At 37.4% G+C, this 12,659-nt stretch overlaps 1 protein-coding gene across 1 annotated transcript in view; it reads left to right on the top strand.

The window, feature by feature from the left end:
- Positions 1-12,659, top strand: part of EPS8 (EGFR pathway substrate 8, signaling adaptor) — a 73,848-nt gene that overhangs the window by 49,007 nt on the left and 12,182 nt on the right. The window contains exon 17 of the mRNA XM_022577672.2: positions 4,701-4,923. Coding sequence (XP_022433380.2) covers positions 4,701-4,923 — 223 coding nt within the window. The remainder of the gene's footprint in view (positions 1-4,700; positions 4,924-12,659) is intronic.

Raw genomic sequence — 12,659 nt, 5'->3', positions numbered from 1 at the left:
CGAGCAAGAGATATTATGATATTGTGGAAACAGCTCCAGTCTAGGTGCTGGTGCATGAGGATTCTAGTCCTGGCTCTGCCACTGACTAGCTGTATGACCTTAAAGAAAGCGTTTTCATTTTCTCTGCTCCAATTTGCTGAGCTGTGAAATGGAAGGGGCCAAGTTTCATGATCTCCACAATCCAGTCTAGATATAAAATTTTATTATTTTTCTATATACATGTTAAAGTAGCCCTAAGTTAAAAGTGGAAATGTTTTCTTCAGGTGAATAGTAGATCACTAGCACTACTAATTTTAGCTCCTGTTATGAATGCTCCGTTTTTCAAGCTCAATCCAGATATTCAGACACTGCTGGACAGAGAGGACAGTTTTACTAAAGATGTCTTTATTTTCATTCCAGCAGACCAACTTCCTGATAATATTCCATTCTTAAAAATTTTTTTTAAGTTAATCTTAGAACACTCTATTCATCTATCAATTAGAGGCATGATCTTTAGACAGGGATGGTTACTTTTTATTCTGCTTCACATGTTGACATTTTTCCAAATACTTCTTGCAATAATTTGAATAATACCTACTATCTCTCTCTTTCCATATATATATAAATTACTGCCCAAAAGGCATATTACAGAATCATAAAATTTTCTGTTTGTTTAACTGCTTACAAGTTCAACTAAAGTTCACTAAAACACACCATGATATATATTTCCTTTTGTAAATCAGCTTAAGAGTTAGTCTTACATTAAATGTACTCTAATTGAATTCTTTATAAGCTATGAGAATAAGATGAACCTTTATCTTAATATTTTTAAAACACAATACTCATACACAAATATCTACTGAAATACTCTACATGGTTTATGCTGCAGTGTGAGCCTATATAATTAGTTTTCCATGGCTAGATAGTGGTGGAAATTAATTATATATTTACAGTCTCCTTCCCTGGTTGATTTGTTAGGAGGTAATCTTACTGTCAAAAACTAATTTGCTCACGGTTTCTGGTATTTGATGTAAAGTATAATTGATATTATCTAGTTCCATCTCCTATGTTAAATCTTCTCATTTGATGTGATTTGCTCCATTTTCCTAATAGCAATTACTTGGCGAGCTGTCAGAGGTAACTCGTATTTGTTCCCTCGAGGCACTTCTTTTTAATGTAATATTTTGGATTCAATCTCTGGACTTAACACCCTCCAAACGTTCCAGCTGTGCCTAGTTTTCACTGCAGAGTGCCAAAGAGACTAAATTTAGAGGAAAAAATGTGTAGATTCCATTTTTAAGAACAGTTCAATTTTACTGGCTTTGTTGGGCTTGCTTGCATAAATTCCCTTCTGAAGCAGTATCTTGCATGAATCAGGAGCTTATCTACGCATCTCTTTCTTTAATCCTTGAGAATTTCTACTCAGCTTTAGTGGCTAAAGAAAAGTGACTCATTTGGACTTAATTGTCAACAGAAAAGTACATTTTCCACAGGGTCTAGTAATTCTGACTTCTTTCAGAGAAAGAAAAAAAGCAAAGAGATTTTTGTTTTAAGCAGAACTTTATATTTGCGAGAGATAAAAGGCAAGAGTTAGGAAGTGACGGTGATCGTACAAAAGTACAGCCACACCAAGGTGACCCATCATCCCAGTTTGCTCACAGCTGAGGGGTTTGGAGGGATGTATGTGGGACTCTTGGTTCTGACACTCAGAGAGTCCCAGGCAAACTGGGAACAGTCGGTCAAGATTTCTTTTTGGATTTGGAGATTCAGCACCCTTCGTTCAGCAGAAGAAAGTTTAGGGTGGACTTCTGCTCTCCAAGACTTGCCATCCATTGAGGGGCCATCAGTTCTCTACCTTCAGCCTCATATAACCAAGAGACAGTAATAGCAAAGGGAGAAGAGCAGTAACTGGGTGGTAAGTAAAAGGGAGTGGAGAAGATGGCGGGGGACAGAGCCAAGTGATTTCACGAGTCACTCCTGATTCCCTTTCCTCCTCGTGGAGGATGACATCAGTTTCCATGGAAAAGCCACCTTGGTTTCTGTTTCAGAACAGGTTATCATGATTTGAGGAAGGCCCTTCCCCCACTTTTTCGTTCCAGGGGTTGGAAGGATGAGGCAGGAAGGAGGACCAAGAAAAAGGGGAAAATATGCAAGTAAATAAAATTATGACCTAATTCATGAAAATTTTTCCTATGGTTTCTCTGTATATTATATGAATATTTAAGTCTGTAGTTCTGATAGGTTATACTGATAAAGTTGCATTATGTAGCAATGACAGATGGGTGAAACAAGGCACAGAAGATTTGGTGAGCCTGTCTGCAGGCCTGATTGTGACAATAACACAGGTTTTCAGTTTTTCACAGTATTATTTGATGGCTAGCCAAATGCTAGCTGTTCTTGTTTTTCTGAAAGCAAAAAATGTGAGTCATATCATGGAATGCGGAGCTGAAAGCATTTTTTGTTTTGTTTAAGCTTTAAAAGCAGTAATTTAAACTCTGACACTTTTGAAATCCTAATGTGAGAATTCACTAACTCTTCATGAAATTATGTGCCGAGGACATTCTTGTTAAGGGTACATTGCATATACATTGATGACTTTGGTGTGTGCTAAGTATTACATTTCGGTGATGTTTGCTGTATTTTGATTGCTCAAACTATTTTATTGGCCCAAATATAGGAACATTGTTTTGTGGATGATAATAATAATAATATAATACGCTCGATTATTGAATATATTAGAAATGTTTCCAGGCCTTGAATTGCAGAGGGGTCAGCAATATCTGTTTCTCTCCCATCAAACTCCATGGCTTGCTCTGTGAATTTAACCCCTACTCATTCCCTTCCTCTTTGCCTCTCTCCTTCTCCCTCCCATCCCCCTCTAAGAAATAGCAGCACATAAACTCTTCTTTCAGTCCTTCTCCCATCCTTGTTTCATACCCTCCCACCTTCCCCACCCACTGGCAGGTGAGCGGTGGCTTTTAAAGAGGCAGTAGAGAACCAGGGCTGCTCCCCCCTCTGGTTTCCACAGGTGTTACTCATTTGCTGTGAAGGTGCCTTTGAGGGTGGTGTGTTGTTTTTTAAACAAGAAGTACAAAGTGATGTGTGTGTGTGGTGTGTATTTTGACGTTTTTGATCTCTGTGGAAATTGGGAAGGCCTCTTTTACCATCAATATGACCTTATATTTGGGCCAATTTAGAAATTAAATGTAAATACTCTTCTAGCCAAAGGACCAGATTACCAAAAGGCCTGCTTTTTGTATTTCATCTACTAATCCTGAATTTTAGAATAATTAAAATTGTGCCAGTGCAGTATCTAAACTTTACCTAAATTATAAGTCACTGCTCTGTATCTTTGATTCTATACAAAAAATTTGCCTTTTGAGAATTTGGAACTTATTTTATTTCAGTTATTAAGATTATTTTGTTTAAAGTTTTAACTATTGTGTGTAGTTTAATAGGGAAGATGCACAAATAATATTTTATAATATCCTAAATCATGGTTTAAAAATTACTGAAAGTTACTATATATTCTGTCACATCTACCTTTTTTTTAATACAAATCCCCCTGTGGACTTTTTTCCTAATAATATGCTTTTGACGTGTAGTCATAAACATTTTTTAAGTAATTAGGGGGTTGCTTTATTCCCATAATAAAAAATCCAGAGGGAGGCACATACCAGGTAGTTTCACATAATGAAAAGTCCAGGATCCTCTTAACTTTTTCTTTTTCTAAGAATTTTTCTCTTTAACTTTATTTACATGTTGTATTATGTAGACAAATTTCCTGATTTTTAATCACTTTTTATTTCTAGGTCAAACCTAGATAACTTGGTCACAATTCATTATTTTTGTTTTTATTTATTTATATTAACTTTTTATTTTATATTGGAGTACAGTTGATTGACAATGTTGTGTTAGTTTCAGGTGTACAGCAAAGTGATTCAGTTATACATATACATGTATCTATTCTTTTTCCAGTTCTTTGAAATTGTCATAGAACAATTTCATAGTCATAAACATTTGATTAAAGACCATACCATTACCCTCACCACATTCCTATTTTAACAAGGAAACTTTCTAAATTTAATAAATTAGCATTAAGATGATGGCAGAAAGGGATATGGCTTGAAAAAATTAACAATACTTTTAAATTACTTGTTTATTTTAAAGCATAACTCCTTTTATCTACTGAAATATTACCCCTCTTCTTAACAAATTACTTGGAAACAGCAGAATTAAACACTTTGGTATATAATATACATTTAAAATAAGGAGTAAGTAATGCTTTCTGTTATTGATATTTAGGCTTCTAGTGCAGTTAGAAGTTCTTATTAATGGAAACTATAAAATAATCAGAAATCTTTTGACCTACCCTGATCTTGTGTGATTCCAGGTTCAAATTTAGTTTTCTTGACATTTATTACTATTATTAGTACTAATGTTTGCTATTTGTGTATCCTTTTTGACTGTGAACAAATGTGTAGAATATTTAAAAAATAATTTTTAATAATTATTACATCAGGTAGGATTGGAGGGTTGTGCATGTCTGTCTATACATACATATATATGTATGTATATATATTAACACACACAAATTTGCTATGGATTTGCAAGGAAGTTTACAAATAAATAGACAACAGGGTCCTGTCAAAGTATAATTTGTTTTCCTAGCCTAGGTTTATATTTTCACAATTCCGAATTAATGATTTGTCTTTTTATAGAAGCAAAGGATGGAGTATGGTCCAAGAGCAACTGACATTCCCTCTGCTCCATCACCTCCTCCAACACCAGCTCCTGTTCCTGTTCCCCTCCCACCTTCTGCTTCAGCACCTGTTCCTGTGTCAAAGGTCCCAGCAAATGTAACCCGTCAGAACAGCAGCTCCAGTGAGAGTGGTGGCAGTATTGTGCGAGATAGCCAACGACAAAAACAAGTTCCTGTTGACCGTAAGTTTCCTAGGGAGGCAAAAGATATACAGTTTCTCCTGGGAATTAAAAGCACTCTAAGTAAAAATTGTTTATTATTGGTTCTGCTGGTAATAAATATTATTAAATATACAGAATGGTCCTTGCACGGTACTTCATAGATTGCAAAGATTTTCACCTCTTTTCTCATCCTCCAAGTAATTCTGAGAAACAGGAAGTTCTGTCTACTCTCTAATGGGTGTATTTCTACATATTCCAATATATTGTGGTGATTGAATACAGACTCTGGAGCCAGACATGCTTGAGTTTGTACAGTGAAATATCACTTGCTGGCCATGAGACTGTCAAGAATTTAATGATCCTCTGTATGCTTTAATATCTGAAAAGGGGGGGATAGTGATATCTACTTCATGGGATAATTGTGAGGATTTCATGAAATGATGCATATAAAGCATTTAGACCAGTCGTTCTCAGCCAGGGGTGATTTTACCCCCTTCCCCTGGGGACATTTGGTATTTGTCTGGAGACATATTTTGATCACAATTGGGTGGATGCTACTGGCATCTATTATAATAAGTAGAAGTTAGGGATGTAGTTAACATCCTAAGATGAACGGGACAGCTTCCCTCTCCCCCGCTCACACACACACAACAGAATCATCTGGCCCAAAATATCGATGGTACTGAGGCTGAAAAAGCCTGATTGATTTTAACCAATATGACACATTATAAGCAGTTAGTAAATATTTACTCTTATCGTCATCAGTATCACCATCATAGTCTTCCTGCTTCTCTTCCTAATATTTGCCATATATATATATATATATATATATATATATATATAGTGTGTGTGTGTGTGTCTATATACACACACAGTCACACTAGCTTAATATAATCAACCTGCCAATAGCACTTTCAAATTTGCCCTCCAAATTCAGAATTTTAGACTTCAACTTCATACTTTCATAAATTGAAGTTTTATTTTTCATGTGAGTGGTTAAATCTGAAAACCAGATTTAAATAAGTTAAAACAGAAGACCCTATGGCCAACTTTGGATTATCCTTGTTAGTACTTGGGAACAGCAGGGTGGATAATTTGAAAACTGAAGATAATTCTAAGATAATTTTTATTTTGTTTTATCTTGTAGCATATTTCATCTTGTCTGTTTAATCTTCAAATTATGTTTTTTAAAGTATTATAAAATTACTTTGCTTTATCGATACTTGATACATAAAAATTCGTGGAAGACTAGAGCCAGGAAGATGTTTCCTTAATATGATAAAAGTATATAAAGTGTATGTGTGTGTAAAGGATATTTTTCAAATGGCTTCTCCTAGGGCTCAGTTCTGGGTTCTTTTCTCATATAAACATACTTTTACTGTAGATCACTCTATTTTCATTTCTTTCAATATTGTTTATACTGTTGGAAAAGGAGTGACTTGAAAATTTGTCTTCATATCAAATCTCATCTCTGGCATCCAGATACAAGTTTGTTTTTTTTTTTTAATACATCTTTATTGGAGTTTAATTGCTTCACAATACTATGTTAGTTTCTGTTGCACAACAAAGAAAATCAGCCACGTGCATACACATGTCCCCATATCCCCTCCCTCTTGAGCCTCCCTCCCATCCTCCCTATCCCACCCCTCTAGGTCATCGCAAAGCACAGAGCCGATCTCCCTGTGCTGTGCTGCTGCTTCCCACCAACCGTTTTACATTCGGTAGTGTATATATGTCCATGCTGCTCTCTCTTCGCCCCAGCTTCACCCTCCCACCCCATGTCATCAAGTCCATTCTCTATATCTACCTCTTTATTCCTGCCCTGCAACTAGGTTCATCAGTACCATGTTTTGTTTTTTTTTTTTAGATTCCATATATGTGCGTTGGCATATGGTATTTGTTTTTCTCTTTCTGACTTACTTCACTCTGTATGACAGACTCTAAGTCCATCCACCTCACTACAAATAACTCGATTTCACCTCTTTTTTATGGCTCAGTAATATTCCATTGTATATATGTGCCACATCTTCATCCATTCATCTGTCGATGGACATCTAGGTTGGTTCCATGTCCTGGCTAATGTAAATAGTGCTGCAATGAACATTGTGGTACATGACTCTTTTTGAATTATCTTTTCTCAGACTATATGCCCAGTAGTGGGATTGCTGGGTCGTATGGTAGTTCTATTTTTAGTTTTTTAAGGAACTTCCATACTGTTCTCCATAGTGGTTGTATCAATTTACATTCCCACCAACAGTGTAGGAGGGTTCCCTTTTCACCACACCCTTTCCAGCATTTATTGTTTCTACCTTTTTTGATAATGGCCATTCTGACCGGCGTGAGGTGATACCTCATTGTAGCTTTGATTTGCATTTCTCTAATAATTAGTGATGTTGAGGATCTTTTCATGTGCCTCTTGGCCATCTGTAGGTCTCCCTTGGTGAAACGTCTATTTAGGTCTTCCGCCCATTTTTTAACTGGATTGTTTTTTTGATATTGAGCTCCATGAGCTGCTTGTATATTTTGGAGATTAATCCTTTGTCTGTTGTTTCATTTGCAAATATTTTCTCTCATTCCGAGGGTTGTCTTTTGGTCTTGTTTATGGTTTCCTTTGCTGTGCAAAAGCTTTGAAGTTTAATTAAGTCGCATTTGTTTATTTTTGTTTTTATTTCCATTACTCTAGGAGGTGGGTCAAAAAAGATCTTGCTGTGGTTTATGTCAGAGTGTTTTTTATATGTTTTCCTCTAGAAGTTTTATAGTGTCTGGTCTTACATTTAAGTCTTTAATCCATTTGGAGTTTATTTTTGTGTATGGTGTTAGGTAGTGTTCTAATTTCATTCTTTTACATGTAGCTGTCCAGTTTTCCCAACACCACTTATTGAAGAGGCTGTCTTTTCTCCATTGTATGTTCTTGCCTCCTTTCTCATAAATTAGGTGCCCATATGTGCGTGGGCTTATCTCTGGGCATTCTATCCTGTATCATTGATCTGTATTCCTGTTTTTGTGCCAGTACCATTCTGTCTTGATTACTGTAGCTTTGTGGTATAGTTTGAAGTTGGGGAGCCTGATTCCTCCAACTCCGTTTTTCTTTCTCAAGATTGCTTTGGCTATTCGGGGTCTTTTGTGTTTCCATACGAATTGTAAGATTTTTTGTTCTAATTCTGTGAAGAATGCCATTGGTAGTTTGATAGGGGTTGCATTGAATCTGTAGATTGCTTTGGGTAGTATAGTCATTTTCACAATATTGATTCTTCCAATCCAAGAACATGGTATATTTCTCCATCTGTATATGTCATCTTTGATTTCTTTCATCAGTGTTCTATAGTTTTCTGAGTACAAGTCTTTCACCTCCTTAGGCAGGTTTATTCCTAGGTATTTTATTCTTTTTGTTGCAACAGTAAATGGGAGTGTTTCCTTAATTTCTCTTTCTGATTTTTCATTGTTGGTGTATAGGAATGCCATGGATTTCTATGCATTAATTTTGTATCCTGCAACCTTACCAAACTCACTGATTAGTTCTACTAGTTTTCTAGTGACATCTGTAGGATTTTCTATATATAGTATCATGTCATCTGCAAACAGTGACAGTTTTACTTCTTCATTTCCAATTTGTCTTCCTTTTATTTCTTTTTCTTCTATGATTGCTCTGGCTAGGACTTCCAAAACTATGTTGAATAAGAGTGGTGAGAGTGGACATCCTTGTCTTCTTCCTGATCCTAGTAGAAATGCTTTCAGTTTTTCACCATTGAGTATGATGCTCACTGTGGGTTTGTCATATATGGCCTTTATTATGTTGAGGTAGGTTCCCTCTATGCCCATTTTCTGGAGAGTTTTTATCATAAATGGGTGTTGAATTTTGTCAAAAGCTTTTTCTGCATCTATTGTGGTGATCATATGGTTTTTATTCCCTAATTTGTTAATGTAGTGTATCACATTGAGTGATTTGCCTATTTTGAAGAATCCTTGCATCCCTGGGATAAATCCCACTTGATCATGATGTATGATCCTTTTAACGTGCTGTTGGATTTTGTTTGCTAGTATTTTGTTGAGGATTTTTGCATATGTGTTCATCAGTGATATTGGTCTATGATTTTCTTTTTTGTGATATCTTTTTTCTGGTTTGGGTATCAGGGTGATGATGGCTTCGTAGAATGAGTTTGGGAGTGTTCCTCCCTCTGCAATTTTTTGGAAGAGTTTGAGAAGGATAGGTGTTAGCTCTTCTCTAAATGTTTGGTAGAATTCACCTGTGAAGCCATCTGGACCTGGACTTTTGTTTGTTGGAAGGTTTTTAATTATGGTTTCAATTTCATTACTTGTGATAGGTCTGTTTATATTTCTAATTCTTCCTGGTTCAGTCTTGGAGAATTGTACCTTTCCAGGAATTTGTCCACTTCTTCGTGGTTGTCCATTTTATTGGCATATAGTTGTTTGTAATAGTCTCTTATAGTCCTTTGTATTTCTGCAGTGTTAGTTGTGATTTCTCCATTTTCATTTCTAATTTTATTGATTTACGTCCTCTCCCTTTTTTTCTTGATGAATCTGGCTAAGGGTTTATCAATTTTGTTTATCTTCTCAAAGAACCAGCTTTTAGTTTTATTGATCTTTGCTATTGTTTTCTTCGTTTCTATTTCATTTATTTCTGCTCTGATCTTTATGATTTCTTTCCTTCTACGGAATTTGGGTTTTCTTTGTTCTCCTTTCTCTAGTTGTTTTAAGTGTAGGGTTAGATTGTTTATTTGAGGTTTTTCTTGTTTCTTGAGGTGAGACTGAATTGCTATAACCTTTCCTCTTAGAACTGCTTTTGCTGCATCCCATAGGTTTTGGGTTGTCATGTTTCGTTGTCATTTGCTTCTATGTATTTTTTTGATTTCTTCAGTGATCTCTTGGTTATTTAGTAGCACACTGTTTAGCATCCATGTGTTTGCATTTTTTACAGTTTTTTCCTGTAATTGATTTCCAATCTCATAGCATTGTGGTCAGAAAAGATGCTTGATATGATTTCAATTTTCTTAAATTTACTGAGGCTTGATTTGTGACCCAAGATGTGATCTATCCTGGAGAATGTTCCGTGTGCACTTGAGAAGAAAGTGTATTCTGCCACTCTGGGTGGAATGTTCTATAAATATCAATTAGATCTATCTGGCCAGTTGTGTCATTTAAAGCTTGTGTTTCCTTATTTATTTTCTGTTTGGATGATCTGTCCATTGGTGTAAGTGAGATATTAAAGTCCCCTACTCTTATTGTGTTACTGTCGATTTCTCCTTTCATGGTTGTTAGCATTTGCCTTATGTATTGTGGTGCTCCTATGTGCATAAACATTTATAATTGTTATATCTTCTTGGATTGATCCTTTGATCATTATGTAGTGTCCCTCCTTATCTCTTGTAACAATCTTTATTTTAAAGTCTATTTTATCTGATACAAGTATTGCTACTCCAGCTTTCTTTTGATTTCCATTTGCATGAAATATCTTTTTCCATCCCTTCACTTTCAGTCTGTATGTGTCCCTAGGTCTGAAGTGGGTCTCTTGTAGACAGCATACATATGGGTCATATTTTTGTGTCCATTCAGCCAGTCTGTGTCTTTTGGTTGGGGCATTTACATTCAGGGTTATTATCGATATGTATGTTCCTATTACCATTTTCTTAATTGTTTTGGGTTTGTTTTTGTGGGCCTTTTTCTCCTCTGTGTTTCCCCCGCTTAGAGGAATTTCTTTAGCATTTGTTGTAAAGCTGGTTTGGTGGTGCTGAATTCTCTTACCTTTTGTTTGTCTGACTTCTCCATTGAATCTGAATGAGATCCTTGCTGGGTAGGGTAATCTTGGTTATAGGTTTTTCTCTTTCATCACTTTAAGTATATCCTGCCACTCCCTCTGGCCTGCAGAATTTCCACTGAAAAGTCAGCTGACAACCTTATGGGGATTCCTTTGTATGTTGTTTTTTGTTTTTCCCTTGCTGCTTTTAATATTTTTTCTTTGAATTTAATTTTTGTTAGTTTGATTGATATGTGTCTTGGTGTGTTTTTCCTAGGGTTTATCCTGTATGGGACTCTCCATGCTTCCTGGACTTGGGTCACTATTTCCTCTCCCATGTTAGGGAAGTTTTCGACTATAATCTCTTCAAATATTTTCTCAGACCCTTTCTTTTTCTCTTCTTCCTCTGGGACCCCTATAATTTGAATGTTGGTATGTTTAGTGTTGTCCCAGAGGTCTCTGAGATTGTCTTCAATTCTTTTCATTCTTTTTTCTTTATTCTGCTCCTTGGCAGTTATTTCGACCATTTTGTCTTGCAGCTCACTTATTCATTCTTCTGCCACCATTATTCTGTTATTGATTCCTTCTAGTGTATTTTTCATTTCAGTTACTGTTTCATCTCTGTTTGTTCTTTAGTTCTTCTAGATCTTTGTTAAACATTTCTTGTATTTGCTCAATCCATGCTTCCATTCTGTTTCCAAGATTCTGGGTTATCTTAACTATCATTACTCTGAATTCTTTTTCAGGTAGATTGCCTATTTCCTCTTCATTTATTTGGTCTTGTCGGGTTTTACCTTGCTCCGTCATCTGTGACATTTTTTTTTTTGCCATCTCATTTTTTTTTTTAATGTGTGCGATTGTGTTCCTGTTTTACTGGTCGTTTGGCCTGAGGCTTCCAACACTGGAGTTTGTAGGTTATTGGGTTGAGCTGAGTCTTGGTGCTGAGATGAGGAACTCTGTAAGACCTCACTCCGATGAATATTCCCTGGGGTCTGAGGTTCTCTGTTAGTCCAGTGGTTCATACTTGGAGCTCCCACTGCAGGAGCTCCCCTCAACCCCAGGCTCGCAAATCAAGATCTTGCAAGCCACGTGGGGTGGCAAAAAAAAAAGAGAGAGAAAAACAACAAAGTAAAAAATAAAATCAGACTAGGAAACTAACAGATATGTTAGAAAGAATGTAAAAATAAAACTATAGATGAATCAACAACCAGAAGGTACATCACTACCACAGTAGTAAAAAGGAGGAGGAGGGAAAGGAAAACAAAGGGGGGGGATGGAAAGACCTTGGCTCTGGAGGGCGGGGCCTAAGCAAGGGCGAGGTTTGGGTGGTGGGTGGGGCCAATGCTCAGGACCCACAGGGCTGGAAAAGGCCCTGGGGGCTGTGGGGGGTGGGGCTTAGGCTCAAGGAACAGAAGGGGCCTAGGCGTGCACCCCACCCCAGTCTCAGAGGGCGGAGGACCTCACCTGGGAGCCTAGCAGGCTTCCTGGGCTCGAGTGGGTGGGGCAAATGCCCTCCTCTCCTCTGCTGCTCCTCCGGTCTGGGTTCTGGGAGGGCCCCTCCCGCCTGCCTCTCCTGATCTCCCCGGCCTCCGTCCTATGCCCCCAAGGACCCACGTGGCCTGGAGGGGGGTTTGGAGGGCGGGGGATCTGCCTGGGAGCTCAGCAGGCTCCCAGTGCCCGAGTGTGCAGGGCAATCGCCCTCCGCTTCTCTCCCACTCCTCCCTGAGGACGTCTCCCGCCTCGCTCTCCTGTTCTCCGCTCGGCCTCCTTCCTATGCCCCCAAGGACCCACGTGACCTGGAAAGGGCAGGGGATTAGCCTGGGAGCTCAGCAGGCTCCCTGTGCCCGAGTCGAGATACAAGTTTTGAACTGTTAACTTTATAGCTGAGACTGGAACTTCAGATTCAAGTTCTCATCTCAGTAAATCATAGCCCTGTCTCTTCAGTTGTGGTCACTCTTGATTCAAAAAAAATTAAAAAGAAGACACTGAAACTATTACTATTTAA

Source organism: Delphinapterus leucas, chromosome 11 (genome assembly GCF_059928025.1).
Source record: "Delphinapterus leucas isolate spDelLeu-1000000601 "Yukka" chromosome 11, BTC_Dleu_Yukka2, whole genome shotgun sequence".
Lineage (NCBI taxonomy): Eukaryota > Metazoa > Chordata > Mammalia > Artiodactyla > Monodontidae > Delphinapterus > Delphinapterus leucas.
The sequence above is the reverse complement of the archived record's forward strand: the minus strand, read 5'-3'. Positions and strand labels throughout refer to the sequence as shown.